General features: G+C 55.9%; 3 protein-coding genes across 8 annotated transcripts; 2 read left to right on the forward strand and 1 right to left on the reverse strand.

The window, feature by feature from the left end:
- Nucleotides 1-3,011: 3,011 nt before the first annotated feature.
- KREMEN2 (kringle containing transmembrane protein 2) lies at nt 3,012-7,103 on the forward strand. The gene is made up of 9 exons (XM_053554299.1): nt 3,012-3,394; nt 3,643-3,817; nt 4,606-4,697; nt 4,782-4,906; nt 5,105-5,258; nt 5,391-5,723; nt 5,794-5,919; nt 6,002-6,080; nt 6,339-7,103. Exons 1-9 carry the CDS (start codon nt 3,304-3,306, stop codon nt 6,547-6,549), a joined length of 1,386 nt encoding a protein of 461 aa, XP_053410274.1. The 5' UTR covers nt 3,012-3,303; the 3' UTR covers nt 6,550-7,103.
- Nucleotides 7,104-7,252: 149 nt separating this feature from the next.
- PAQR4 (progestin and adipoQ receptor family member 4) lies at nt 7,253-10,923 on the forward strand. The gene is made up of 3 exons (XM_053554275.1): nt 7,253-8,820; nt 10,140-10,361; nt 10,476-10,923. Exons 1-3 carry the CDS (start codon nt 8,655-8,657, stop codon nt 10,907-10,909), a joined length of 822 nt encoding a protein of 273 aa, XP_053410250.1. The 5' UTR covers nt 7,253-8,654; the 3' UTR covers nt 10,910-10,923.
- An 877-nt stretch (nt 10,924-11,800) lies between these two features.
- Nucleotides 11,801-23,087, reverse strand: PKMYT1 (protein kinase, membrane associated tyrosine/threonine 1). Of its 6 annotated transcripts, none has more exons than XM_053554262.1 (9): nt 22,827-23,087; nt 22,351-22,425; nt 16,179-16,545; nt 14,333-14,826; nt 13,546-13,652; nt 13,234-13,406; nt 12,992-13,149; nt 12,013-12,087; nt 11,801-11,935 (listed from the first exon to the last, which is right to left on the reverse strand). In XM_053554262.1, the coding sequence occupies exons 3-9, from the start codon at nt 16,527-16,529 to the stop codon at nt 11,824-11,826; spliced, it is 1,470 nt and encodes a 489-aa protein (XP_053410237.1). In that variant the 5' UTR covers nt 16,530-16,545; nt 22,351-22,425; nt 22,827-23,087; the 3' UTR covers nt 11,801-11,823. The 6 variants fall into 6 exon arrangements, with proteins under 6 accessions (XP_053410237.1, XP_053410238.1, XP_053410235.1 ...); XM_053554263.1 differs by having other exon boundaries at nt 22,320-22,425; XM_053554260.1 differs by having other exon boundaries at nt 22,166-22,425.
- Nucleotides 23,088-23,919: the final 832 nt, after the last annotated feature.

Below are 23,919 nucleotides of genomic sequence, written 5' to 3' on the forward strand. Positions count from 1 at the left end.
GGGATTAGTAGACACAGGTGGGAGGCAGGTATGAAGCGTTTGGGAGGAACACAGCTCTCCCATGAAGAGGAACAGGGCTGGGGAGCTCCTGCCTGGGGTCCCAAGGCCCCTCAGTAGGGAGCCTCTTCCTGACTTCCCTGAAACCCAGCCTCTAACCCAAAAGTCCCCCGGAGCTGCCCTCAAGGTCTTAGAGGACCAAACTTGGAGGTCTTCTTGGAGGTGAGGCCTGGCCTGGTTCACCTCTCCCAGGGCCTGCCCATGTTCCCTGAGAGTTCGTTGCCCATAGAACATTTCCAATGCTTCCTTTTGCTTTGGTGGCCCTGATGTGCCCCTGTCATGAGGAATGGGACCCAAACAGAACATTATGTCCACTAGAAAGATAAGAAAACAGAAGGAAGAAGACCCATGCTAGCTGAGCAGGTAGAGGGTGGAGAGCTGTAAATTAGGTGTCCTAAACTCCATACCAGGTCCAACCTCACCTCCCCGCTTACTCTGCTGTCCTGGAAGAAAAGGGCTGCACTCCAATACACACACCTCGGCCCCTGCACTGAGACTGCTCCTTCCCTTCCTGAAGGAGTGACTGAAACAAAGTGGCCCAGCCCCTCCTTTCACCCAAGATCCCCCACCCACTCTACTTCTTCTCCACCCCAGCAGAGTGATTCCCTCATCCCATGCCCCAGAGGAGGGAATGAAAGGCCCACTCAAGCCCTAGGTTACTCCTCCACCTACTGACCGCCAAGTCCTTGGCTCTTTTCTCTCTGCTACCCTCACGTGGCTGCTCTCAGCCGGTGAATCTGCTCCTCTCAATTGACAAGCCAAGTGGGGGTCTAAGGTCTGCCACAGCACGGTCAGATTCAGGCCCTGCTGACCTTGGGGGTGACCCCTGCCCCATTCTGACTTCAGTCTCCCGGTCTGGGAAAGGGGCTGCTAAAGATCCTACTCTGAAGATGTTAACTCACGGCAGGGACATGGGAGTGGTGTTGTGATCCCCAGAGTACAGGCAAGAAGGAGCCTCTTTATACTCAAAGGACCCGGAAGCAATGTGGGATGGGGGCCTAAGCCATGCTCAGCTTTTGGCTGAGAGGAATCTGAATCGCAGTTCCAGCACTTAATAGCTGGTGACTGTCCATGAGTCACTATGGCCTTTGAGCCCTAGTCAACTCATCTGCAGAATGGGGAGATGCAAAGTACCCCCCACCCTGCGGGGCTCAGGGAGGGAGACATGCCACTGCTTGCAGAGCGCTAAATGACAAATGCTCAAAAAGTTAGGCAGGAGAGGGCGAAGGGCTGAGGGCCTGAGATGAGCTTGTGGCAAGAGCAACTCTCCATCCCATATTGGTGCTCCACGCCTCAGAAATGAGCATCCCCTTCCTCCCATCCATGGCTCCCTTTGTAGGAGACTGGGGCCTGGGGGCCTGGGACAGTGCTCTTAGACGGGTACTTCCCCAGGGAGGAGGACAGCTCCTCTGCCAATACTTCTTCCACTTGACACAGGTTTCACATTTGGGATCCTGATTGTCCCTTCCTTAACTGGCTGTGACCCTGGAGGTGAAGCATCACCATCCTTCAGTCCTGCTGGAAGACATTCTCCAAAGGCCAGAGCCTGGGGTAACACCACCAAGACCCTCTCAGCACTTGTGCTGTCCAGCTAGAGGGAGAAGAGAGACTCAGTGGACAGTTGTCTGCGGGGTGCTCCCACCTCAGGGTAGGTCAGGTGGGTTCCAGCTCTGAACCAGCACCGGAGAGACGCTCTCAGTTCAGTACTCTCTAGGAGCCCAGGCCAGCCTGGACACTGAAAGGGTTTCCTGAGGAGGCAACCTGAACAATGGCATAGATTCTCCGCAGGCCCATCTCCTTCAAGTGTCCCCCATCCCCTGGACCTGCCAGACGCACTAACAGCAGAATCCCGCTGGTCTGACGCCCGCGCGAGCACCCTGGCCTGTCAAAATCCTCTCTGCAACCCCATCTCGCTTTTCCATCAGTTCCGGTATGGACGGGGGCAGTGGGGTCGGACAGCTTGGCAAGGGCCAGATGAAAGGTGGGCCGGCGGGACTGAGGGGCAAGGGGTCTGAGTGAGGCAGGGCGCTCTGGGCCCCACCAGCTCCTGCTCCCTCCTCCGCCTCCGCCCTCGCCTTCCCACGCACCTGGGCTGGCCTCCCCCCAAGCCCTGGGGCCAGCGGGCGGGTAGCGCTGGGAGATCAGAGGACTCCGAGGAGCCGGCCTCAGAGGGAGGGGGCGGGAATTTCCCCCCACGCTTGCCTGGGCCTGCTCCCCTCCCCCTCCCTCGCAGGTGGGGGGCACCGCTAGGGGAATTCCACCGCACTGTGAAGCTTGGAGAATAAGAGCTAGGGGTCCTAAGGAGGGGGAGGCGAGGAAGGGGCGGACTGGGACCAAGGTCGCAGCTGCCTATCTCGCCAGACACCAGCTGCCCCTGCCTGTCCAGGACTGAGCGTCCAGGATTCCCACCTGTCCCGGCTGATGGGCTAGGTCGGGAGTGGCACTTCCACCTTCTGGCCAGAAGCGTCTGGACGTGGGGAGGGAGGAACCCCGGTTTCGGAGAAAGTGTGAGTGTAAGCAGTTGTTAATGAATGGATAACTGAGTGGAACTGTGTGGTGCACTTGAATGAGGGTGTTTGTGACCTGGGGAGTCCGAGGTGTCCCGGGGCGCGTGCAGTCATGGGAGGGGGTCCTGTGTCACCCTTTTAAGGTTCTCCTCTGGGCTTGCCTGTCTTGACCTCTCCACACTTTCCCACGTGAACCAGCACCGACCCCGTTAGGGGGAGAAGCCGGGAGGCCCGCGTCGGGATCCTGGGGGTCTGGGAGGACGTCTGTGGGAGGTGTCTGGACCTGCTGCCTCCACTCCAGTCTGGGGCGGGGCTTCCCGGCCTCCCCGGGTGGGGAGGGACCCGCGGAGGGACACGAGGGGGGCAAGAGCCAGCGCGTTAGAGATCTGGGCGAAGGAGACTCAGAGAGCCAGGCGCAGCGAGAAGCGGTGGTTGAGAGGCCAAGGCACTACCCAGAGTGCTAAGAGGCTAAGACTGAGAAGGCCCCCATCCATATACCGTCCGGAGAGAACTGGGGTAGGGACAGGGGCAGAGAGACGCCTCCAGGGGCAGAGCCCCTGGAAGGCAAGGACCCCGAGGAGATAGTTTCCCGTCCCAGACGGAGAGCGGCACCCAGAGTGAAACGAGGACAAACGGTCAGAGAACAACGCCCTCCAGATAGCCTGGGACACGCCAGAGCGACCCTGGGGGCATCACGGGCCGTGTCTGGGAGAGTGCGACCTCTCCTTCACTGGCGGCGATGGGGACACGGGTCCTACAGGGCTTCCTCCTCCTCTTTTTCCCGCTGCTGCAGCCACACGGGGCCTCTGCGGAGAGCCTGAACAGTCCAGGTGAGTGAGGGCACCGTGGCCGGTCATGATCACCGCCCCTTCCTCCGTCTCGGCGCCCAGAGCCCGGCCCCCGAGGCTGGGGAGGAGGCTGAGCAGGTGGCTGAAGCAGCTGGGCAGCCCGAGGGCCCCTGCGGGGGCGGGTACAAGGGGCACTGGCTGGGACTTAGGCGGGGAGTTGGCGTGGGGTGGGGGGTCGAGGATACCCAGCGTGGGTCCGGACCTCCCCAGGCCCCACCGTTGCCGTGCAGGCCTGTCCGAGTGCTTCCAGGTGAATGGTGCCGACTACCGCGGCCACCAGAACCGCACCGGCCCGCGCGGGGCTGGCCGCCCGTGCCTTTTCTGGAACCAGACGCAGCAGCACAGCTACAGCAGCGCCAGCGACCCTCAGGGCCGCTGGGGGCTGGGCGCGCACAACTTCTGTCGGTGAGGGGTGGGGCCTGCACTGGGGGTGGGGCTAGGAGCGCCACTGTGTTGACCGCCTGAGGCTGGACCCCCATGTGGGCGGGGCGGAGGTCTTCACTGAGGGAGTACGCAATCAGCGGGAAGACTGCCGGCGAAGCCAAAGCGAGAGGCGGGAACTATCTAGTGCTGGGGGTGGGGCGAGCCGCGCAAACCTTTTGGTCAAAGGGGTTGGCCTTAGGTGCAGAACTACTGCAGAGGCTGAGGTCAAGGACAGGAGTCAAGGGCAGGAGACAAGGATCTGACATGGGAACTCAAGGGGTCCCGTGCAAGCAAGGACTGTTCAGAGGCAGGCCCTGAGGTGGGATGGGCTCTTGCTATACAACTTCTTTGCCGGGCGTTGGGGGATTAGGGTTCCTGGAGCAGCAGGAATGAAGCAGAAGGACACTTCCCTGCTGAACCGCAAAGCTTAGGGTTCATCACTTCTGCTTTTTAAGTGGGGTTGTATGTCTGGGTGGCGATGAAGACTACAGATGGCCTCAAACTCCTCATATATGAGGTCAAGCCCTACCAACAGCTGTAGTCCTAAAAACAGCCCTTAAGGCCCCTTTAATGACTTCCCACCGTCAACTCAGAAGTCGAAATCTAGCAGCAGGTGGAGAAAACTAGAATTTGTGGAAAGACAGAGAAGAGCATAGCTTTCAACATGCCAGAAGCCTTGGTAGTCACTTTGCATGTAGGCTGTGGGGTTTTGGCCTGGGTTTGCTGCTCCCAGGGCAGTGGAATCTTGACCACCTCCCGTCAACTGGTAGTAACCCAGACGGCGACGTGCAGCCCTGGTGCTATGTGGCTGAAACGGAGGAGGGCATCTACTGGCGCTATTGCGACATTCCCACGTGTCACAGTGAGTGGTCCTGGCTGGACTAAGGGGTCCTGGCTGGGCGGTTGCTTTCAGAGGTGTGGGAGCCTAACTCCCCTGCCCCTTCAGTGCCAGGCTACCTGGGCTGTTTCGTGGACTCGGGAGCGCCCCCAGCCCTCAGCGGCCCCAGTGGCACTTCCACAAAGCTCACGGTCCAAGTGTGCCTTCGCTTCTGCCGTATGAAGGGTTACCAGGTACTGCTCATAGGCCCAGACCAGTAACCCCTGATCTTGATCTCAGGACCCTACTCAACTCCCAACACTCAGGTGCCAAACCCAGACACTAATTTCTGAACATCCAGCCAGATTCTCACATCTGGCCCAACCCTAGGCCCCCATCACTTCACCCCTAACCTACCCCTACCTCAGGGGTCACCCAGTCTGTGCTCCCAGCTGGCAGGAGTGGAGGCTGGTTATGCCTGCTTTTGTGGCACTGAGAGTGATCTGGCCAGGGGACACCTGGCCCTAGCCACCGACTGTGACCAGATCTGTTTTGGCCACCCGGGCCAGCTGTGCGGCGGTGATGGGCGCCTGGGCATCTATGAAGGTGAGGAGAGGTCAAGGATGCGGGCCTGGGTGGTTCCTAGCTGGATAGGAGAGCCACTTTGATGTGGAGCTCTACGCGGTCAAGGAAGAATCCTCCTGGCCTCAAGGTCCTGACTGCCAGCCATGCCTGCAGTGTCCGTGGGCTCCTGCCAGGGGAACTGGACGGCGCCTCAGGGTGTCATCTACTCCCCGGACTTCCCCGACGAGTATGGACCTGACAGGAACTGCAGTTGGGTTCTGGGCCCGCCGGTCGCCGCGCTGGAGCTCACCTTCCGCCTCTTCGAACTGGCCGACCAGCGCGACCGACTGGAACTACGCGACGCTACCTCAGGCCGCCTGCTCCGCACCTTCGACGGCGCCCGCCCGCCGCCGCCTGGGCCGCTGCGCCTGCGCGCTGCCGCGCTGCTGCTCACCTTCCGTAGCGACGCACGCGGCCACGCGCAGGGGTTCGCGCTCACTTACCGCGGTGAGCTCAGCTCCGAGCCCTCCATCCCCAGGCGATTCTCCTCTACCCCGCCTCATATCCCTCTCCACAGGGCTGCCGGACACCATGGAAGACCCGGCACCCCACAAGGGCTTGGCCCAAACCACCAATGCACCCCCTGACGGGGCCAACGTGAGCTGCAGCCCCAGGCCCAGGGCTCCGCCGGTTGCGATGGGAGGTGAGGCAAGCATGCAAGGCGGGAGGGAGTCAGGGAGCGGCCCCTTCTGAGCCCTGTCTTTACTGCACCCGTGTGCCCGCAGCCCGGGTCTTCTCGACGGTGATGGGTGTCTCAGTGCTGCTGCTGCTGTTCCTGTCGCTGCTGCGTCTTCTGCGCCGACGGTGCGGGCGCTGGGGCAGGGCCTGAGGGCGGATTCCGCGCCGTGTACCTGTCGCCTCGGTGCCCTGGGGCGCGTGAGGCCCCTGGTGGGAAGCTGGGGCCCAAGAGACTCACCGGGCTAGAAATGAACTCCTGGGTTCTTGAGAAAGCGAGGTCTTAGGTCCACAGAGAGAATCACAATGTCAGATTGCAGGCAGAGCAAGGATGCTCTACGTGGATTTTATCAGTCAGGGTACAGCTGACCTCTGCTCCCTCTCTAGGAGCTGTCTGCTGGCTCCAGGAAAAGGGGCCCCGGCGCTGGGTCCTTCGGAGGGACACGGGAAAAGGTGGGCTGTGTGGTACCGTCCGCCCCAACAGGTGGCCCTGCCGTGCCCCCCTGGGGACTCTCAGGCTGAGGGTCCTGCCCCAAGCTACCGGCCCCTGAGTGCCTCCAGCCAGAGCTCCTTGCGCTCACTCATCTCTGCTCTCTGATTTGGACCCCGTTGGACCCTCCACCAGCAAGATGGATACCTGAGATGCTATGCCACACCCTACATTGGCCTTCTGCCTCTTTAAGAGCAGTTTGGCCTCTGGTCATCTTGGGAAAACCAGAAGTTGGACAGGATGCATCTGGAGCTATTATCAGGAACTTGGTCTGATCCTCCAAGTTCAGATGGTTGAGGGCAAAGGACAAGAATCCAACCCCCTTCCCATGGACCTTGATGTGGTTTTAGAGGTCTTTGAGTCACTCTTGCGGCGGTCCTGGACTGATGACCTCAGTGAGAAGTCAGAGATCAAGAAAATAGTCAAAAAGATCCAACAGAATGCAGGGTGAAGTGGCTCACACCTGTAATCCTAGCACTGTGGGAGGTCAAGGTGGGTGGTTCACCTGAGCTCAGGACTTTGAGACCATCCAGAGCAAGAGAGAGACCCCTGTCTCTAAAAAATAGCCAGGTCTTTGTGTCAGGTGCCTATAGTCTCAGCTACTGGGTAGGCCGAGGCTAGAGGAGCGCTTGAGCCCAAGAGTTTGAGGCTGCTCTATTGAGAGCAACAAAGTGAAACTCTTAAAAAAAAAAAAAAAAAGACACACACACCCCCACCAAAAGACCTGCCACAGATTTTAAATAAAGGGTCTGTTTTGGTATGGGTTTCCTCAAGTTCTTATGTGGTGAGAGGAGCATATTAATAAGGATACAAGCCAGGCATGGTGCTCACGCCTGTAATCCTTGCATTCTGGGAGGCCAAGGCAGGTGGATTGCCTGAGCTCATAGGTTGGAGACCAGCCTGAGCCAGAGCGAGACCTTGTCTCTAAAAATACCCTGGACTATATATATATATATGGATAACAGGAGCTGCGCTTTGCCTGTGTCCATACAAATGAAGGGCGTTGTGTACCATGAGTTTCGTGGGGCCGCCTGGAATGCAGAGGACTAGGGACGGAGAACACGGGAGGATGGGTGGTCAGCAGGGTCTGTAGAAGGTGGAGGGAGGATAAGAAGGATTGTGGGCAGAGTTATGATGAAGAAGGGGCACCCTCCTGCTTCCTGCTCAGGAAGGACAGGATAGAGGCCGACTTTCTCTCCTTGCTTCCTGCCTTGTGGTTTCTCATCTGTTTCCCGTCTGTCTTGGGCGGGGCCGAGGGTGCGCCTTGTGGGTGATAAGAGGGAGCGAGTCGGACTGAGCTCAAGTTCCGAGAAGCCTGGCTGGAAGAGCAGGGCCTCGCCTGAGGGATCAGGCACACCCTCAGAGGCCTGGGAACCATGGCACAGCTTGCTGAGCTCCAGAAAAGTTCAGCCGGCGGAGAGATCACCCGGGGTGGGAGTGGACCGACTCTAGGCCGGACCTGTCCGGCAGCACCTTGGACAGAGCCTAGTCTGCAGGCTGGGGCTGACTGGTGGGGCTGTATCCTCTAGGGCAGGTGTCCAAAGGTGCAGAAACCTGTGGGTCACACAGAAAACCTAGGCGCGCAATTCTGAGGGATGCGAGGTGCCAGGGTCACTCCAGCGGAGCCCGCAAGATTCAGAACGTCGAATCCCAAGCCAACATACTCCTCTTGCAAATAAGGCTGGGTCCACACACGTTAAACCAGCAGAACTAAGGCCGGGGCGGTCTCAGGGCGGAGCCTCCCCGCTGGCCGCGCCTATTGGCCCTCGCAGCGACGACGTCAGGAGCCCAGCGCGCGAAATCCGGTCAGGATGGCAGAGGCCGGGAGCCAGGGCGGAGCCTGCAGTCCCCTCCCGCGTCCGGCGGCGCTCGTCCTCTGGGCTGCTGGCGAAGCGACTGGCCGCTGCCACGGCAAGCTTCTCCAGTGGTACGCCTAACCCCGGCGCAGCCGACTACATTGCACTCGGGCTCCGGGCACGTCCCCAGCCTCCCCCTCAGCGCGTGGGCGTCGGACGCGCGCGTGCGCAGCGCGGAGGGGCGCGGGTCGCGACCCACCCTTACCCCAGCTGGCGCGTGCGCCGACCCAACGCAGGATAGCTAGGGTCGCAGCCGGCGCGGGGTGCGGGCCGGAATGAGCCTCTGAGCGCTGCAGCTCTACTGAGGCGGCGGGCCGGGAGCTGCAGGGGCGCGGGCTGCCCGCGCCGTGCCGGGCCATGGCGTTCCTGGCGGGTCCGCGGTTGCTGGATTGGGCCAACTCGCCGCCGCACCTGCAGTTCAATAAGTTCGTGCTGACGGGCTACCGGCCGGCTAGCAGCGGCTCGGGCTGTCTACGCAGCCTCTTCTACCTGCACAACGAACTGGGCAACATCTACACGCACGGTGAGCCGCAAAGCGCATCCTACAGCCACGGCCGCTTTGCCGGTGCCGGGTCGGGGGACTCGAAGGCCACGGCCGTTTTGCCGGTGCCGACGCCGACTTGGGGGACTCGAAGGAGCACCCAAGTCCTGGGCTGCCCCAGCCCTGGCACAAACAGTAACCGCGGTGACAAAGCTGCCATTGTCCTGGGCCATGCTGCCAGCTTCCGCGTTCCTGGTGGGGCCCTGGGTCAGGAGAGGGGAGCAGAGTGGGCAGCTGAGCCTGCTTAACTCCGCTGAGCCCGATTGCAGGGAGCTTCTCCAGCTCTTCTTAATCCCAGCGCTCTGGGCATTCTACCCCCGCCAGCACTCATCCCGGAGAGGGGTGTTGACTGCAGCGAGAAGGTCTGGGAGAAGCCGGCCGCAGCCACCTTGGCGCCCCCGCCCCAGCAGCTGTCTTGGGGCTCCGCCTGGTGGCTACTTCTTCCTCTCCCTGCAGCCGCCCGGCCCCTCCTCCACGGCCTGGCCAAGCTCTGCTGACACAGCCCTGCCCGTCCTTGAGCTGCTCAGGCAGGGAGAAGGGCCCTGGGCTGGCTGGGCTCAATCTCGGCACATTTCCCCAGCTACTGAACTGCCAAATCCCACCCAGAATGGGCATCCTGCTGGCACCGTTTGACCCCTGTGAGAGCAAAGCCAGAATGCCTGCAGGGGGCATTGGGCTGGGGGCACTGGGTGAAGGGGGGAACTGGAACAAATGGGAGTCCCCAGGCTGCTTTCATTGTCCGGGAAACCTCTTCAAGACTCAGCTTGAGCTTGCACTTTCTTAGGTTTCTGCTGACACCTAGGCCAGGTCGGGGGCCCCCTGTTTGTGGGTGAGAACAGTGTAGAAGTTAGATGGCCCAGGCTCTGTCCTCTGCCCTGCTTACCTGCTGAGCTCACCTGGGACAGGTTATTCAACCTCTGTGAGCCTTGGTTTCCTCACCTAAGTGGGGATGATGTTCTCTACTTTCCAGAACTGTCCTGAGCCATTAGTAACTAAAGTTTCTTATTTTTATTTTTTTTTTATTTCGTTGCTTATTTTTTATTTCTTTTTTTTTTTGGTTATTGGCCGGGGCTGGGTTTGAACCTGCCACCTCTGGCATATGGGACCGGCGCCCTACTCCTTGAGCCACAGGCGCCGCCCGTAACTAAAGTTTCTAAAAGCCTTTAGCCCAGAGCCTGCCTTAGTCCAAGGCCTGGCTGGCCAACAGCATTATCATGACCTATCTTGTTCCTGTCACTCCTAAGTTGTGTCTAGTCCTCCATGCTGGAACTGTCTGATGAATAACTGTCTCCCTTCACCAGGGCTAGCCCTGCTGGGTTTCCTGGTGCTGGTACCGATGACCATGCCTTGGGGTCAGCTGGGCAAGGATGGCTGGCTAGGGGGCACACACTGTGTGGCCTGTCTGGCACCACCCGCAGGCTCTGTGCTTTATCATCTCTTCATGTGCCACCAAGGGGGCAGCCCTGTGTATGCCCGGCTTCTTGCCCTGGATATGTGTGGGGTCTGCATTGTCAACACCCTCGGTGAGTCAAAGCCCTGAGGGATTGTTGGGGGAGGGGGATTCATATGAGCCCTGGGTAGGTAAGGGCAGATGGACTGTCAGACTGACATAACTTCTCCTGCTTTCTCCCATGCAGGGGCTTTGCCCATCATCCACTGCACCCTGGCCTGCAGACCATGGCTGCGACCAGCTGCCCTAGTGGGCTACACTGTGCTATCAGGCGTGGCTGGCTGGCGGGCCCTCACTGCCCCCTCCACCAGTGCCCGGCTCCGAGCCTTTGGCTGGCAGGCTGGTGCCCGCCTGCTAGTGTTTGGGGCCCGGGGAATGGGGCTGGGCACAGGAGCTCCAGGCTCCCTGCCCTGCTACCTACGCATGGATGCACTGGCCCTGCTTGGGGGCCTGGTGAATGTGGCCCGCCTGCCAGAGCGCTGGGGACCTGGCCGCTTCGACTACTGGGGCAACTCCCACCAGATCATGCACCTACTCAGCGTGGGCTCTATCCTCCAGCTGCACGCCGGTGTTGTGCCTGACCTACTCTGGGCTGCCCACCACATCTGCCCCTTGGACTGACTAGAGGCTGTCCCAATGGCCTAGAGTCAACAGCCATTCTTCCCTCCTGCTGGTCTGCAAGGGAATGGTTCCCTGGATGCTCCCAGTGGACAGGCCATCTCAGCTGAGAGCCCACATCTGCTCATCCATTCTTCCCTGTGGACTAACCTCTTCTTCTACCCATGCCTTGGAGCTCCAGCTTCTTCTCCCTCCAGGCTGCGGTTACACTGTGTTGGCTGGAAGAAAGCCCTTCCCTCTGGGCCTGTTTACCCCCTGTGACTTGAGGGTTGGGCTAGAGTGACTCTGGGGTCATATCGTGCTCTGACAGGTGAAGTGCTGCCAACTTACCAGGTCCACTCCAGCCCAGAGCCGTTACACCCTCTGGTCCTTCCCACCAGGCCCCTCCTGAGTCCCTGGCCAGCCGGTACTTCCAGCTGTCCCAGAAGCCAAACACTCACCCCTTATCCCTATGTCCACACACCTAGGGCAGCAGGACTAAATGGGCACTGACCCTTTTCATACCAGCTGACCAAAGGGCATGAGGGCTGCTGCCACTGCTTTTTCCAGGCAACTGGCACTGGGCTTCAGGCCCGCCCTCTTCCCGGAGTGCCAACGGCTCAACCTGTCCACCAGGGACATGCTCGCTCAGGAAATCTCAGCTTCACACAGTGTGTGGCTCCAGTCTGCTGGCCCAAGGCCTGATGGCTTGGGTTCTGCAGTAGAGCTTAGCCTCAGGGGCCTAAGACCCTGGGTGACACTAGTAGTAGGACAGGAGGGGCTACTGCCACATAAGCAAGCATGGGTGTTTCCAGTATTCAGATACCTTTTATTAGACACAGCCAGGCAGAGGGAGTTTCCAGAGGGATCCCAACTTTCAGGGGAATTTGGAGGGAAACAGAATAAAAGACTAAAAGTGCCCAGGGAAAGCCTGTGGCTCAGGTTGGGTCTAGGGAGTCCTCAAAGAGGCTGAGAAGGTTCCGAGGTTCAAAGGAGGGAAGAGAACCCCGGGGAGGCTCTAAGTCAATGTTACTGAGGTCCAGGACATCCCTGGGAGGAGAGGAAAGAAATGACACTCAGGATCTGAATGCCAACCCTGCCTGTCCCTGGCCCCTGGCCCCGCTCACCTGGGTGTGTACCTGCTCCAGGGTGTGGAAGTGCTCCCTGCCCGGGCCAGGATGGCCTCTGGGGAGAGTGAGGGCCTATGTGGGGGTTGGAGAGATAGGCAGGGTGTCAGGTGGAGAGGGCAGGATGAGTCTAGCTCTTGCAGGTCTCAGACTCCCACTTGACAGCCAGAGAACCACAGCTAGGGACAATAAAAACTTGGTACACTTTGAAGAAGCACTGACAGCCTTCAAAGTCCTTCCACCTGACTACACAAAGGCTCCCTCTGTTCCTTTATAGGACACATGGGCTTTGACTGAAGTGGATTTGAAGTGAAGTTATAGTAAATGAAGTTTTTCTGCCAGTATGTGGCTACTTTAAAGTGTCCCGAGTAAAGGGGTGACATTTTTGTAAGGGAAGGGTTAATGGCAGGATTCCCCAGAGAGCTGTCTGCCCTGAGCATGTAGTTTCTTTTTTTTTTTTTTTGGTTTTTGGTTTTTGGCCAGGGCTAGGTTTGAACCCGCCACCTCTGGCATATGGGACCTACTCCTTGAGCCACAGGCGCCGCCCTCTTTTTTTTTTTTTGAGCATGTAGTTTCTTAATTACAGCCTCTCACTTGGCCATCAGGCACTTGGGACTAAAGAATCCTCCCCAGGCATAGGCTCTCCAGGTGCTGAGAGGGTTTTTCCTCCCATAGAAGGGACAGTACTTTGTGCCTGGACACTGGAAGCCTCCACTGGGGTGGGGGCCACACCACCTGCCACCCCCAATAAGATTGTGCTTATGTGTGGCAGACCACACCAAACTGCATTCACACCAGGCTAAGCCATACCCACCCCCCGCCCCCAGCCTTGGTTCCCTTTCTGGGGTAGTGATGGCCAATTTTGTGGGAAGGGTCCGCATTCACCACTAATCTCCATAGAGCTGGGGCCTGGGCCTTCTGTTTGGCCACAGAGATGTGCATCCCTACTCCCTGCCATGTATCCTGTGTTATCACTCACCCTATGCTGTCGTCATCCCAGTTGCTGGAGAGGCTGCTGTCCAGGAGCAGGCTACAGGGTGGTGAGCCAGGCGGGGTGGCTGGTGGGCTTGGTGGCTGTAGCCAACTAGCAGGGTAAGCCAACCCATGCCAGAGCCAGGACAGTAGGGCAAGCAGGGCCTATGGGAAGAGGGTGCCTCAAGAGCCTAGGCAAAGCCTGGGGCTGGGAAGCAAGTAGGCAGCCCATCACTATAGAAAGCTTACCTGCCACAGGGCCCAGCCTCGACTTAAGGCCTCGGCAGCCATGTACCACAGGACACTCCAGGGCCAAGGCTGCCTGAGCACTGGCAGGGCCAGCAGATCCTCGGCTGTGGCCCGCAGCTTGGGGTCTGGCTCCAACATCATTACGAGGACAGAACGCAGCTCAGCAGACAGGCCTGCCCGCAAAGCAGGACTATAGCAGGGATCCCACACACTGACTGGGCCCCGAGCCCAGTGAGTATCTCCACCACCAGCCACTCCTTCCATGGGAGTCCAAGGGAGCACACCCCTCCTGCCCTCACCCCCCTCACTCACCAGCAGTGAACTCGGGGGGCAGGTAGCCCTGGCGCAGCTGCTGCCAGCCCTCCCCACCACGGGGCAGCTCCATGTTGCATGCCATTTCCAGAATAGTGAGACCCAAACTGGGAGGGACAGGATATCACAGACAGAAAGTACTAGGGTTGGCTTAAGGACATAGCCCATGTCTGGGCTATCTCTTGGACAAGGATGGGAAAGGGCCACTATCTTTTGCCATAAGCCAGAGAGGTAAGGAAGCAGGAAGTAGGGGAGCCCTGAGGAGGCCCTGACAGGAAAGGGACTATGTCTTGGAGCATAGGCCCTGTGCCTAGTGTAGCCCACGTGCTACCAGGGCAGGTCCTTCCAATGCCCCACTGGACAGGTGCCACAGTCACTATAGTGACTAGTGTTACTCATCCTGATCATCAGGGCAATGGCCACCAGTGTGGATTTATGGACCTCAGTGCCTGGGGCCAGTCCCAGCTGTACCACCTGTTAACTGTGGGCCTCAGGCAGGTCACTTACCCTCCCTGTGCCATGTCATCCCTGTGAATGGAGCAATAACAGCTCCTCCTGTAGAGCTGAGGAGGAGGTAGGCAAGTCTATCAAATTAGCTCAGAGGATTCACCGCTTATAGGAGCCTGACCTTGGAGAGCCCTCAGGGGCAACATCCCCTATTCCTGAAGCTTATAAGGAATGGGGTAGGGCTAGGGAAGGAGTCCCTCTGGGGAGTCCCTTTCTCTACCAGCTGCCCCCCAAGGAAGACCTCCCTTACAGCTGGGACCCCTGCTGAACATCTCCTTACCTGAACACATCTGATGCTGTCCCGTAGGAGCCCTGCAGCAGCTCAGGGGCCATATAGCGGGGGTCTCCTTCCTGAGCTTCACTGGCCCCAGCTGTACCCAGCTCCACCAGCAGCCCAAAGTCACCAAGCTTGCAGCGACCTCGGGGCCCCAGGAAGATGTTGGCAGGCTTGACATCAAGGTGGACCAGACCTTGGCCATGCAGATGGGCCAGGGCAAGCAGAATGTCCCGCAGGTAGCCCCAGACCTGGGCTTCAGGCAGGCTTGCACCCCAGGCTTCACAGTGCTGCTGTAGGCTGGGCCCACAAAGCTCTGTCTGCAGGTACAAGATGCCGCCCTCCTCCCAGGCCCGCTCCAGCTGTACGCAGCGTGGGTGCTGCCCCACCTTCTCGTGGCCGCCTACCTCAGCCAACTTCCGGGCCCGGTCCTTGGGGCCCCGGAATGGTGACATGGAGCGCTTTACAGCATAGAGCCGGCCATCTTCCTTGGAGCGGACCTGGAAGGGAGGGGGCATCACAGGCCTCATGGAAGGTGGGCTGTCAGTGGCACCCCACAGGCTGGGGGGGATAACCCAGCAAATTCCATTAAAGTTTCACATGTGCAGGGTAGAACAGCCGGTAGAGACTCCTGCCCACTACAGTGGTAGAACCGGACACACCTCCATCCATAGGGGCTGATTCACTAGAGACCAGTGATGCAAGAGAAGGGATAGAACCACAAGTACTGACCCGGGAGAATCTCAAGGACATGTTGTGAAGTGAAAAAGCTGGCTATGGAAGAGTAGAGGTATCTGTGCTGCCATGTGAAAGTGGTTTCCTCTGGGAAGAAGAGCTGATCATGGGGCCTACTGTTTGTATTATTGACTGCTGGATTGAGACAGAATCTCACTGTCACCCTGGATAGAGTGTAATGCCGTCATCATAGCTCACTAAAGCCTCAAACTCCTGGGTTCAAGCAATCCTCCTGCCTCAGCTTCCTGAGTAGCTGAAACTACAAGCACCTGCCACAATACCCAGCTCATTTTTCTATTTTAAGTAGAGACGGGATCTTGCTCTTGCTCAGGCTGGTCTCAGAACTCTTGAGCTTAAGGGATCCTTCCACCTGGATTACAGTACTAGGATTATAGGTGTGAGTTAAGGCACTTGGCCTGTTTGTACTTTTTAACAAATTGTCTTGCTGGGCACAGTGGCTCATGTCTATAATCCCAGCACTTGGGAAGCCGAGGCAGGTAGATTGCCTGAGCTAACAAGTTTGAGACAAACGTGAGCAAGAGCCAGACCCCCAACTCTAAAAAACAGCCGGGTACTGTGGCAGGCACCTGTAGTCCCAGCTATTTGGGAGGCTGAGGCAAGAGAATTGCTTGAGCCCAAAAGTTTGAGGTTGCTATGAGCTAAGGTGCCATGGCACTCTACCAAGGGTGACCAAGTGAGACTCTGTCTCAAAAAGAAAAAAAATTGTTTTCATACATTACTTATGCAAGGGAAAATTATCATTTTGAAGAAAATGTAAAACGTTTTAGAAAAACAAAGTGGTAGGCAGGGGGTAGTGCCAGCCCTAAGCAGACAGAACTTGCCAAGGACCCCAGTGCAACTGGCTCCAGGCCAGGAGGAGATGGCAGCTTGGCCACTACAGGGCGTGCCAGGCTCTGGACAAGGGGTTTAGTGTGCACTGAGACAGCCCTCAGAGGAGCCTGAATGGGAGTTGTGAGAGCAGCCAAACCAAACTGGGGCGTGGTGCAGGCCATGGGGGAGAGAAGGAAAACAGGCTGCCCAGTACACTGTCCTGCCCAGGGAGAGGTAGGGAGTAAAGGGGCTCCCGATGGGCCCTGGAAGCTGCCCTCACACTCACCTTGAAGACCTCTCCGTAGGAGCCATGGCCCAGTCGGCTGAGCCTCTGGAAATTCTGCTGGAAGAAGGACTCTGGCCGGCTCGGGTCATACCCAGGGCTCTGTAGGGTGTCTGTGGCCTCACCCCGGAATGACACCCTCCGGGGCTGGGACTGGTGCCAGCCTGGGGTCCGAGGAGGGAAGAGTCGGCTGATGGGGATGCTGCCTTTTGCAGGTGGCCGGGGTGGGAGGCTCCGGCTGAGTCCCCCAGGCCTCTTGAGAGAGAAGCCAGGTTCTGCATGGCGGAAGTAGGCTGGGACTGGAACTGGGGTGCCACTCAGGGGTGGCGGGGTACCCTCCGAGGGCACAGGCATGGCCAGCGCAGGAAGCCTAGGAACAGAGATGGAGGCTGAGTACATTCAAACAGTGTCTGGTTCTACGGCCCCAAAGAGTCTGTGGAAGAGAGCCGCATCTGCACGGCTCAGCTTTCTTTAAACATGAAGGCCGAGGGGGTAACAAGCACCTACCAGGAAAAAATAGAGGACATATATATATATATATATATACCTGCATATATATATACCTGCAAATACAGATGTCTGTATTTCAGAGATTATAAAAATATAAAATGAAAACCACAGGGCCCAGGTCCTTCAGGGCCTCATGGTAGTCCCCTAGAGAGGCTATAACTGAGGTGGATTTTGGAGTCAGACTGCCTGTCTGTCCAGCCCTACCTCATCATGATAATAGCTTTGTCCATCAGCTATGCAGCCTCTTCTAAGACCTTAAGATGGAAATATCCATACAGGCCCACCAGCCCTTATCTTTAATTCCAAAGTAAAAAAACACTGAATTCCAGCTCGGCACCTGTGGCTCAAGCAGCTAAGGCACCAGCCACATACACCAGAGCTGCCGGGTTCGAATCCAGCCCTGGCCCGCCAAACAACAATGACAGCTGCAACCAAAAAATACCTGGGCGTTGTGGCAGGCGCTTGTGGTCCCAGCTACTTGGGAGGTGGAGGCAAGAGAATCGCTTGAGCCCAGGAGTTGGAGGTTGCTATGAGCTGTGATGCCACAGCACTCTACCCAGAGCGACAGTCTAAGGCTCTGTCTCAAAAAAAAAAAAAACAACACTGAATTCCAGGTTTCTTTCTTTCTTTTTCATAGTTGTGTTGCCAACACTCCCAGAATGGCAGTGTGAGGAGCCCTGTGGACCCTGTCCCTGACGAAACAGGAATAACTGGTGAAAATTATTCAGAATCAAATATATAGAGTTTCTGGATGTGGTACTAAGAATAGAAAACAAAGAAACATTTATACAAGAAAATCTGCAAAATATTGATAAGAAAGTGCACCATGTTGGCACCCGAGCCATGACACTTATTTTCTGCCCTCCCCCCAGCACCCCTGTCTTATAATTAGGGGCAGGTGTGGCCAATAAGATGAGCTCCCTCTTCCCCAGCTCCCAGTCTAGGGTTAGGGTATCTGCCCTGGAGGGCTGGGCTCCAACACTTCTCACCCCTCCAAACTCCAAGTCAGAGACTAAATTCCAACTGAGTGTGGCAGATAGGTCAGGGGCTCCCTTCTTCCACCAGCATTCCCCTCACAGAGTAAAGTCTCTATCTCAGGAGTCAGCAGGATGGGAACACAGAACCCCAACTGCCCAAACCCCACCTCACTGTAGGAAGGAGGTTCACAATGGGAAAGGCAAACTAAGGAAGGCCAGGGGATACTGGCCCTGCTCCCACCCCCACCATGCAACCTGATTCTAAGGTAGCAAATCACCCAGAGAAGTGCACCAATGCCTTGCACTCAGCTCCATAACATGGTTTACAGATTAGCTCAGGGGTAGAGGTAGGTTGTAAAACAGAGAGCTCTAAAGCTCTCTCCCGGAGAATTTACTTATCTTGAACTGGGGAAGTTCAAGCCTATAGGTGCTGTCAAAATCAATGGAGGTGGGAGGCTGAGGCAGGAGGATCACTTTACCTCAGGTTGCAGTGACCTATGATGACACTATGGCACTTTAGCCTAAGCAAAAGAACAGAAATTATCTCCAGAGAAAAGAAAAAAGAAAAAGAAAATCAATGGGGGTTCTGGTGAGGAACAATGAAAAGGAGCTGGTACCTGCATTACAGGTACCAGCTGTAGCTATAGGCTAAGCCATAGCCCCTCTCTCTCAGTTTTCCAGAGAGAACTGAGGAAAGAGATAGCTAAGAGCCTTCCTACAGATAGAACAAATCTGATGTCAAAAGCTACCCTGTTAAAGAAGACCAAATTGTAGGGGCTGGGTGCAGTGGCTCACACCTGTAATCCTAGCACTTTGGGAGGCTGATGAGGGTAGATTGCCTGAGCTCACAGATTTGAGACCAGCCTGAGCTAGAGCAAGATCCCCTCTCTAAAAATAGGCGTTGTTGTGGTAGGCACCTATAGTCCCAGCTACTTGGGAGGTTGAGGCAAGCGAATCACTTGAGCCCAAGAATTTGAGGTTGCTGTGAGCTATGATGCCGCAGCTCTCTATTGAGGGCAACCAAGTGAGACTCTGTCTCAAAAAAAAGGAAAACCAAATTTAATTGGTTCAATCTGTATAGCAATTATGCTCTGTGTTATTGTCGAAAACAATACAGCACCCAAGCAGCTATTAGCAGAGCCTAACAGTTTGGGCTCTCAGGGAAAAGTCAATAAAAGGGAATTTCCTAAAACCACTGTCATCCCAGGGTGTCTATGCAGAAGCCCAAGACTGTACCTTTAGAGGAATTACAGCAACGGCAGAGGCTTCATGGTATAGGAGAATAGACTTCACTATAATAGTCCAGCCAGCTACCAAACAAATAAATAGCTGAACAATAATCACATGCACACTTGCTACAACATATTACCTAAAATGTCCAGTTTTCACCAAAAAAACTACAAGATATGCAATGACACAGGAAAGTATTACCTATAGACAGGGAAAAACAAAACAGGCCGTACAAACTGCCCGTGAGGCGGCACATGTAGCTCAGTGGGTAGGGCGCTGGCCACATACACCAAGGCTGGCAGGTTTGAACCAGCCTGGGCCAGCTAAAACAACAATGACAATGGCGATGACAACAACAACAACAAAATAGCCAGGTATTGTGGCAGGTGCCTGTAGTCTCACCTACTTGGGAGGCTGAAGCAAGAGAATTGCTTAAGCCTCAGAGTTTGAGGTTGCTGTAAGAACCTGGCAGAGTGCCTGTCACCATGGCACTCTACCCAGGGTGATAGCTTGAGAGTCTGTCTCAAAAAAAAAGGAAAGATGGCTCAGTGAGTAGGGCGCTGGCCCCATATACCGAGGGTGGCGGGTTCAAACCTGGCCCCGGCTGAACTGCAACAAAAAAAATAGCCGGGCATTGTGGTGGGCGCCTGTAGTCCCAGCTACTCAGGAGCTAAGGCAAGAGAATCACCTAAGCCCAGGAACTAGAGGTTGCAGTGAGCTGTGTGATGCCACGGCACTCTACCGAGGGTGATAAAATAAGACTCTGTCTCTACCAAAAAAAAAGAAAGAAAAGAAAAATATTAGTCAGCAATAACTGAGCTGCACACCTATAATCGCATATAATCCCAGCTACTCAGGAGGCTGAGGCAGGAGGATTGCTTGAGCCCAGGAGTTTGAGGTTGCCATAAGCTAGATTAAAGCCACATCACAACTGGGCAAGAGAGCGAAATTCTGTCTAAAAAAGAAAACAAAACAAAACAAAAAATATAATAACTGAAATGAAAAAACTCACTATAGGGCTTCAACAGTAGATTTGAGCTGAAGAAATAGTAAGTGAACATTAGGACACATCAATAGAGGTTAATGCAGTCTTAAGAATAGAGCCTCAAGGCCAGGCTCAGTGGCTCAAGCCTGTAATCCTAGGACTCTGGGAGCCTGAGGCAGGTGGATTGCCCTGAGCTCAGAGTTTTACTTTGTCGCCCTTGGTAGAGTGCCATGGTCATAGCTCACATCAACCTCAAACTATTAGGCTCAAGCAATTCTCTTGCCTCAGCTTCCCAAGTAGCTGGGACTACAGGCACCCACCAGCATGCCCAGCTATTGTTAGAGATGAGGTCTTTCTCTGGCTCAGGGTGGTCTCAAACTTGTGAGCTCAGGCTATCTACCCACCTCATCTTCCCAGAGTGCTAGGATTATAGGCGTGAGCCACCATGCCCAGGAGAGAAAGGAAAAATATTTGAAGAAATAATGGCTGAAGGCCAGGAGAAGTAGCTCATGCTTGTACCCTAGCACTCTGGGAGGCCTAGGTAAGTGGATTGCCTGAGCTTACAGGTTCGAGACCAGACTGAGCCAGAGTGAGACCCTGTTTCTAAAAATAGCCAGCCATTGTGGCAGGTGCCTATAGTCCCAGCTACTTGGGAGGCTAAGGCAAGAGAATCACTTAAGCCCAAGAGTTTGGGGTTGCTGTGAGCTGTGACATCATAGCATTCTACTGAGGGCAACATAGTGACACTGACTCAAAAAAAAAAAAAACCTCCAGGGACAATAGTATATTTACATACAAAACTAATTTAGCAGTAAAATCTGACCTGAACTATTTTTCCCTCTTAATATAAATATTCATATATTTCTTGGTCGAGCGTGGTGGCTCGCATCTATAATTCTGGCACTCTGGGAGACCGAGGCAAGAGGAATGCATGAGCTCAGGAGTTCAGGATCAAGCTAAGCAAGAGCAAAACCCCATCTCTCTAAAAGTAGAAAAATTAGCCAGGCATTGTGGCATATGTCTGTAGTCCCAACTACTCAGGAGACTGAAGCAGAAGGATCACTTGAATCCAGGAAGTTGAGGCTGTAGTGAGCTATGATGACACCATGGCAGTCTAGCTAGGGCAACAGTGAGATGCTGTCTAAAAACAAAAAAAAAAAATTTAAGGCTTGGTGCCTGTAGCACAGCGGTTACCACGCCAGCCACATACACTGAGGCTGGCCGGTTTGAGCCCGGCCCGGGCCAGCTAAACACAATGGCAATTGCAACAAAAAATAGCCAGGCATTGTGGCAGGCACCTGTACTTCCAGATACTGGGGAGGCTGAGGCAAGAGAATTGCTTAAGCCCAAGAGTCAGAGGTTGCTGTGAGCTGTGACACCACAGCACTCTACTGAGGGCGACATAGTAAGACTATCTCAAATAAATAAATAAATAAATAAATATCCATCTATTTCTTGCCAGAAATGTAATGGTGTTTGATTACAGGATGATGTCCCAGACACACAAGTAGTGTTATAGGTTATATGCACCCTATTAGCTTTGTAAAATCTGAGACATTTTGAATTCTAAAACACATCTAGCACCAGGGTTTATGGACCTGGAATCTGATCTTGTCCAGAGTCTGGCATAAATGCAAACTGCCTATTATGATAAAGACTTCTCTGGGTAGAAGACTTTATAAATAATAAAAGTTAAATAGTCTTAACTTTATGATAAAGACTAAAGGAATACACAGTACTCCCCAGTGTCTGTAACTGGGTGTGGTAGGGCAGAGAGGGCGGCTGTATTGCTATAATTTTGTAATTGAAACAAAAACAAAGAAGCAAGTGAAGAGTCAGTTTCAAGAGGAAGTCACAATGTATCAAGAGATACCACAGCTAGAGGGGCATACATCAGAAAAAGCAGAGTAGTTATCTGAAGCATGGCTTCAGAGAGGGTGAGAAGGACCCTACCCAAGCCTGGCTGGAAGACCTCCTACATCCCAAGGGCCCTTTCCTCTGCCTCTATTTACCTCAAGAATCCCATTCCAGGGTTTCTCAAAGTGAGGAGCCAGGATGTCAGCATTCGCAGAGCACTGGTTAGAAGTATAGCCTCCCAGTTCAGCCCTGAACACTTGTCCCTGAATCATTTTTCTCTTGAGACAGGGTGTCGCTATGATGCCCAGGCTGATCTCGACCTTCTGGGCTCAAACAAGCCTCCCGCCTCAGCCTCCCCAGTAGCTGGGACTATAGGCACTCCTGCATCTTAAATCAGTTTCCAGCTGTCTCAATATCCCAATGTCACTTACATCCTAGCGCCTGGCCAACAACCTCAGGGATGGGTTGGGGTAGGTAGAAGGAACAGCGCCTGCCTCCCGGGTCAATCCAAGGTGGTCCAGAGCCGAGCCGAGGCCAGCCCGGGAGGCCTCCGCAGTTTCCAGGGGCTCAGCCTTCTCGCCTCACCCTTTCACTGGGCCGGACACAATCTGCTAACCTCGGTCTACCGCTAGATTCAGTTCCTCCTGGGCAGGGCCTTGGCCGAATTCACCTCCGCTGACGTGGGGAAATCCTGGCGAACAGAGTTGTGGAGACCGCTGTCACTGGGGGGCTGAGGTACGGAGGGCCTTGACGGAAAGCGGGCGGGGCTTTTCCAGAAAGGGGCAAGTAAAGCGGGGCAGCCCCTAGAGGAAAGGGGACTAGAAGATCGAGGACTGACACGTGGAAAGGGGACGCTGCGGGGGAGGGGCCTGAGAAGTGGGTGGGGCCGTCAGACAAGGCTGGAGGTGTCATCAAAGAGGCAAGGCCCGCGCTCGCCGGAGTGGGAGGGTCAGCCGCTGAGGGCTGGAGCGTGAGGGAAAGAGGGTGAGGTAGGGTCCGGAAAGGGCTGTCAGGAGCTGGGGGGCGGCTGGGTGGGGGAGGGGAAGGAAAGCTTGCCCCGCCCGAAAACCCTCTGGGCTGGGCTGGGCTCACCTGGGACTGGTAGGCGGGGCGCAGATCACCAAGGTCCCAAATCTCGGATCCGCGGAGGCCTTGGGAGCTGTCGAGGTGGCCAAGCAGGCTGGGCTCGGCCGTCGACCGCTCCGGACGCCCAGACTAAGGACCCTCGGGAGGGGGAACGGCCCGTGAACGCGCGCGGAGCCGGCTCGCGCCAAAAATTCCAAACCGGCCTCGAGGCCCCGCCCAGGAACACCTCCTATCCCTACCCCTCCTCAACTCAGCCTGTAAGAAGAGCTTAACCTTCCGGCTCCGCCCCTTACGTTCCTGCGTGCGCGCCACCGCTCCTCCCTCGCCTTGCAGTGGCCTTGCTCTCTCAATACGCACGCGTATAGCGCTATTGCCACTGCTCAGGTTAGGTCCAGCTACGCGCAGTGTCCTTGAGGCTAGGATGCTGCTCCAGGTCTGATGTTCACTTGGGTTGCTCCTGCCAGGTTTCTGGGATACCTACTGGCCTCTCGGCCCCAGTTCCAGCATCTACTATCCTTGCTGGGTTGGCTTAGTTTTCACATCCGTAAAAAGAACTGTTTTTTACTGTCCGGGGAGGCCTAGCCCCAGGGGGCGGTCACTGGAAGATAGGAAGACCCTGAGGCCTCCTGGGACCAGGCAGGCAGAGCGTTTTGGGCTGGCTGGCTTATTCTTATCACCAGCAGTGTACTACGCCAAGATTGCGGTGAAAGCCATGCGTCCAAGCTCTTGGCCCTCGAGTGAACAGCTTTGAGAGATAGAAAATGCTGCCTCCAGGAGGCCCTCCAGATAGGCAGGAGCCTATTTGTCCTGGCCTCTCCTGCTCGCTGCCTCCCTGCAAACAGGCTTCTAAGGCAGCTTTTCTACAGAGATTTGCCTTCAACTCAAATCCTCTTCATCTCCTTCCTAGCTGAACGACCTTGGGAATGCACAGGGCTTTTCTGACCTTCGGATTAGTCTCCTCTCCCATGGAAAAAGGAGCTGATGACGCTAGGATGAGTGCTTAGGAGGGGTACCCCACGCGCAGAGCAGAGAGAGCTGGGGATTGCATCTTCTTCGCGGTAAACCCAGTGAGAGGGGTCACACTTTCGGGCAGCCCACC

This window comes from Nycticebus coucang, chromosome 12, assembly GCF_027406575.1.
Source record: "Nycticebus coucang isolate mNycCou1 chromosome 12, mNycCou1.pri, whole genome shotgun sequence".
Lineage (NCBI taxonomy): Eukaryota > Metazoa > Chordata > Mammalia > Primates > Lorisidae > Nycticebus > Nycticebus coucang.

Bases quoted from the DNA above. Each gene is read 5' to 3' on its own strand.
- KREMEN2 (XM_053554299.1), top strand. From the start codon at position 3,304: ATGGGGACACGGGTCCTACAGGGCTTCCTCCTCCTCTTTTTCCCGCTG. The intron at 3,818-4,605 runs GTGAGGGGTGGG...GTCAACTGGTAG, and splicing joins GGCGCGCACAACTTCTGTCG to TAACCCAGACGGCGACGTGC. The intron at 5,259-5,390 runs GTGAGGAGAGGT...CCATGCCTGCAG, and splicing joins GCGCCTGGGCATCTATGAAG to TGTCCGTGGGCTCCTGCCAG.
- PKMYT1 (XM_053554260.1), bottom strand. The intron at 13,150-13,233 runs GTAAGCTTTCTA...CTCTTCCCATAG, and splicing joins GAGGCTGGGCCCTGTGGCAG to GCCCTGCTTGCCCTACTGTC. The intron at 11,936-12,012 runs GTGAGCGGGGCC...CTCTCCTCCCAG, and splicing joins TGGAGCAGGTACACACCCAG to GGATGTCCTGGACCTCAGTA.
- PAQR4 (XM_053554275.1), top strand. From the start codon at position 8,655: ATGGCGTTCCTGGCGGGTCCGCGGTTGCTGGATTGGGCCAACTCGCCG. The intron at 8,821-10,139 runs GTGAGCCGCAAA...TCCCTTCACCAG, and splicing joins GGGCAACATCTACACGCACG to GGCTAGCCCTGCTGGGTTTC. The intron at 10,362-10,475 runs GTGAGTCAAAGC...TCTCCCATGCAG, and splicing joins CTGCATTGTCAACACCCTCG to GGGCTTTGCCCATCATCCAC.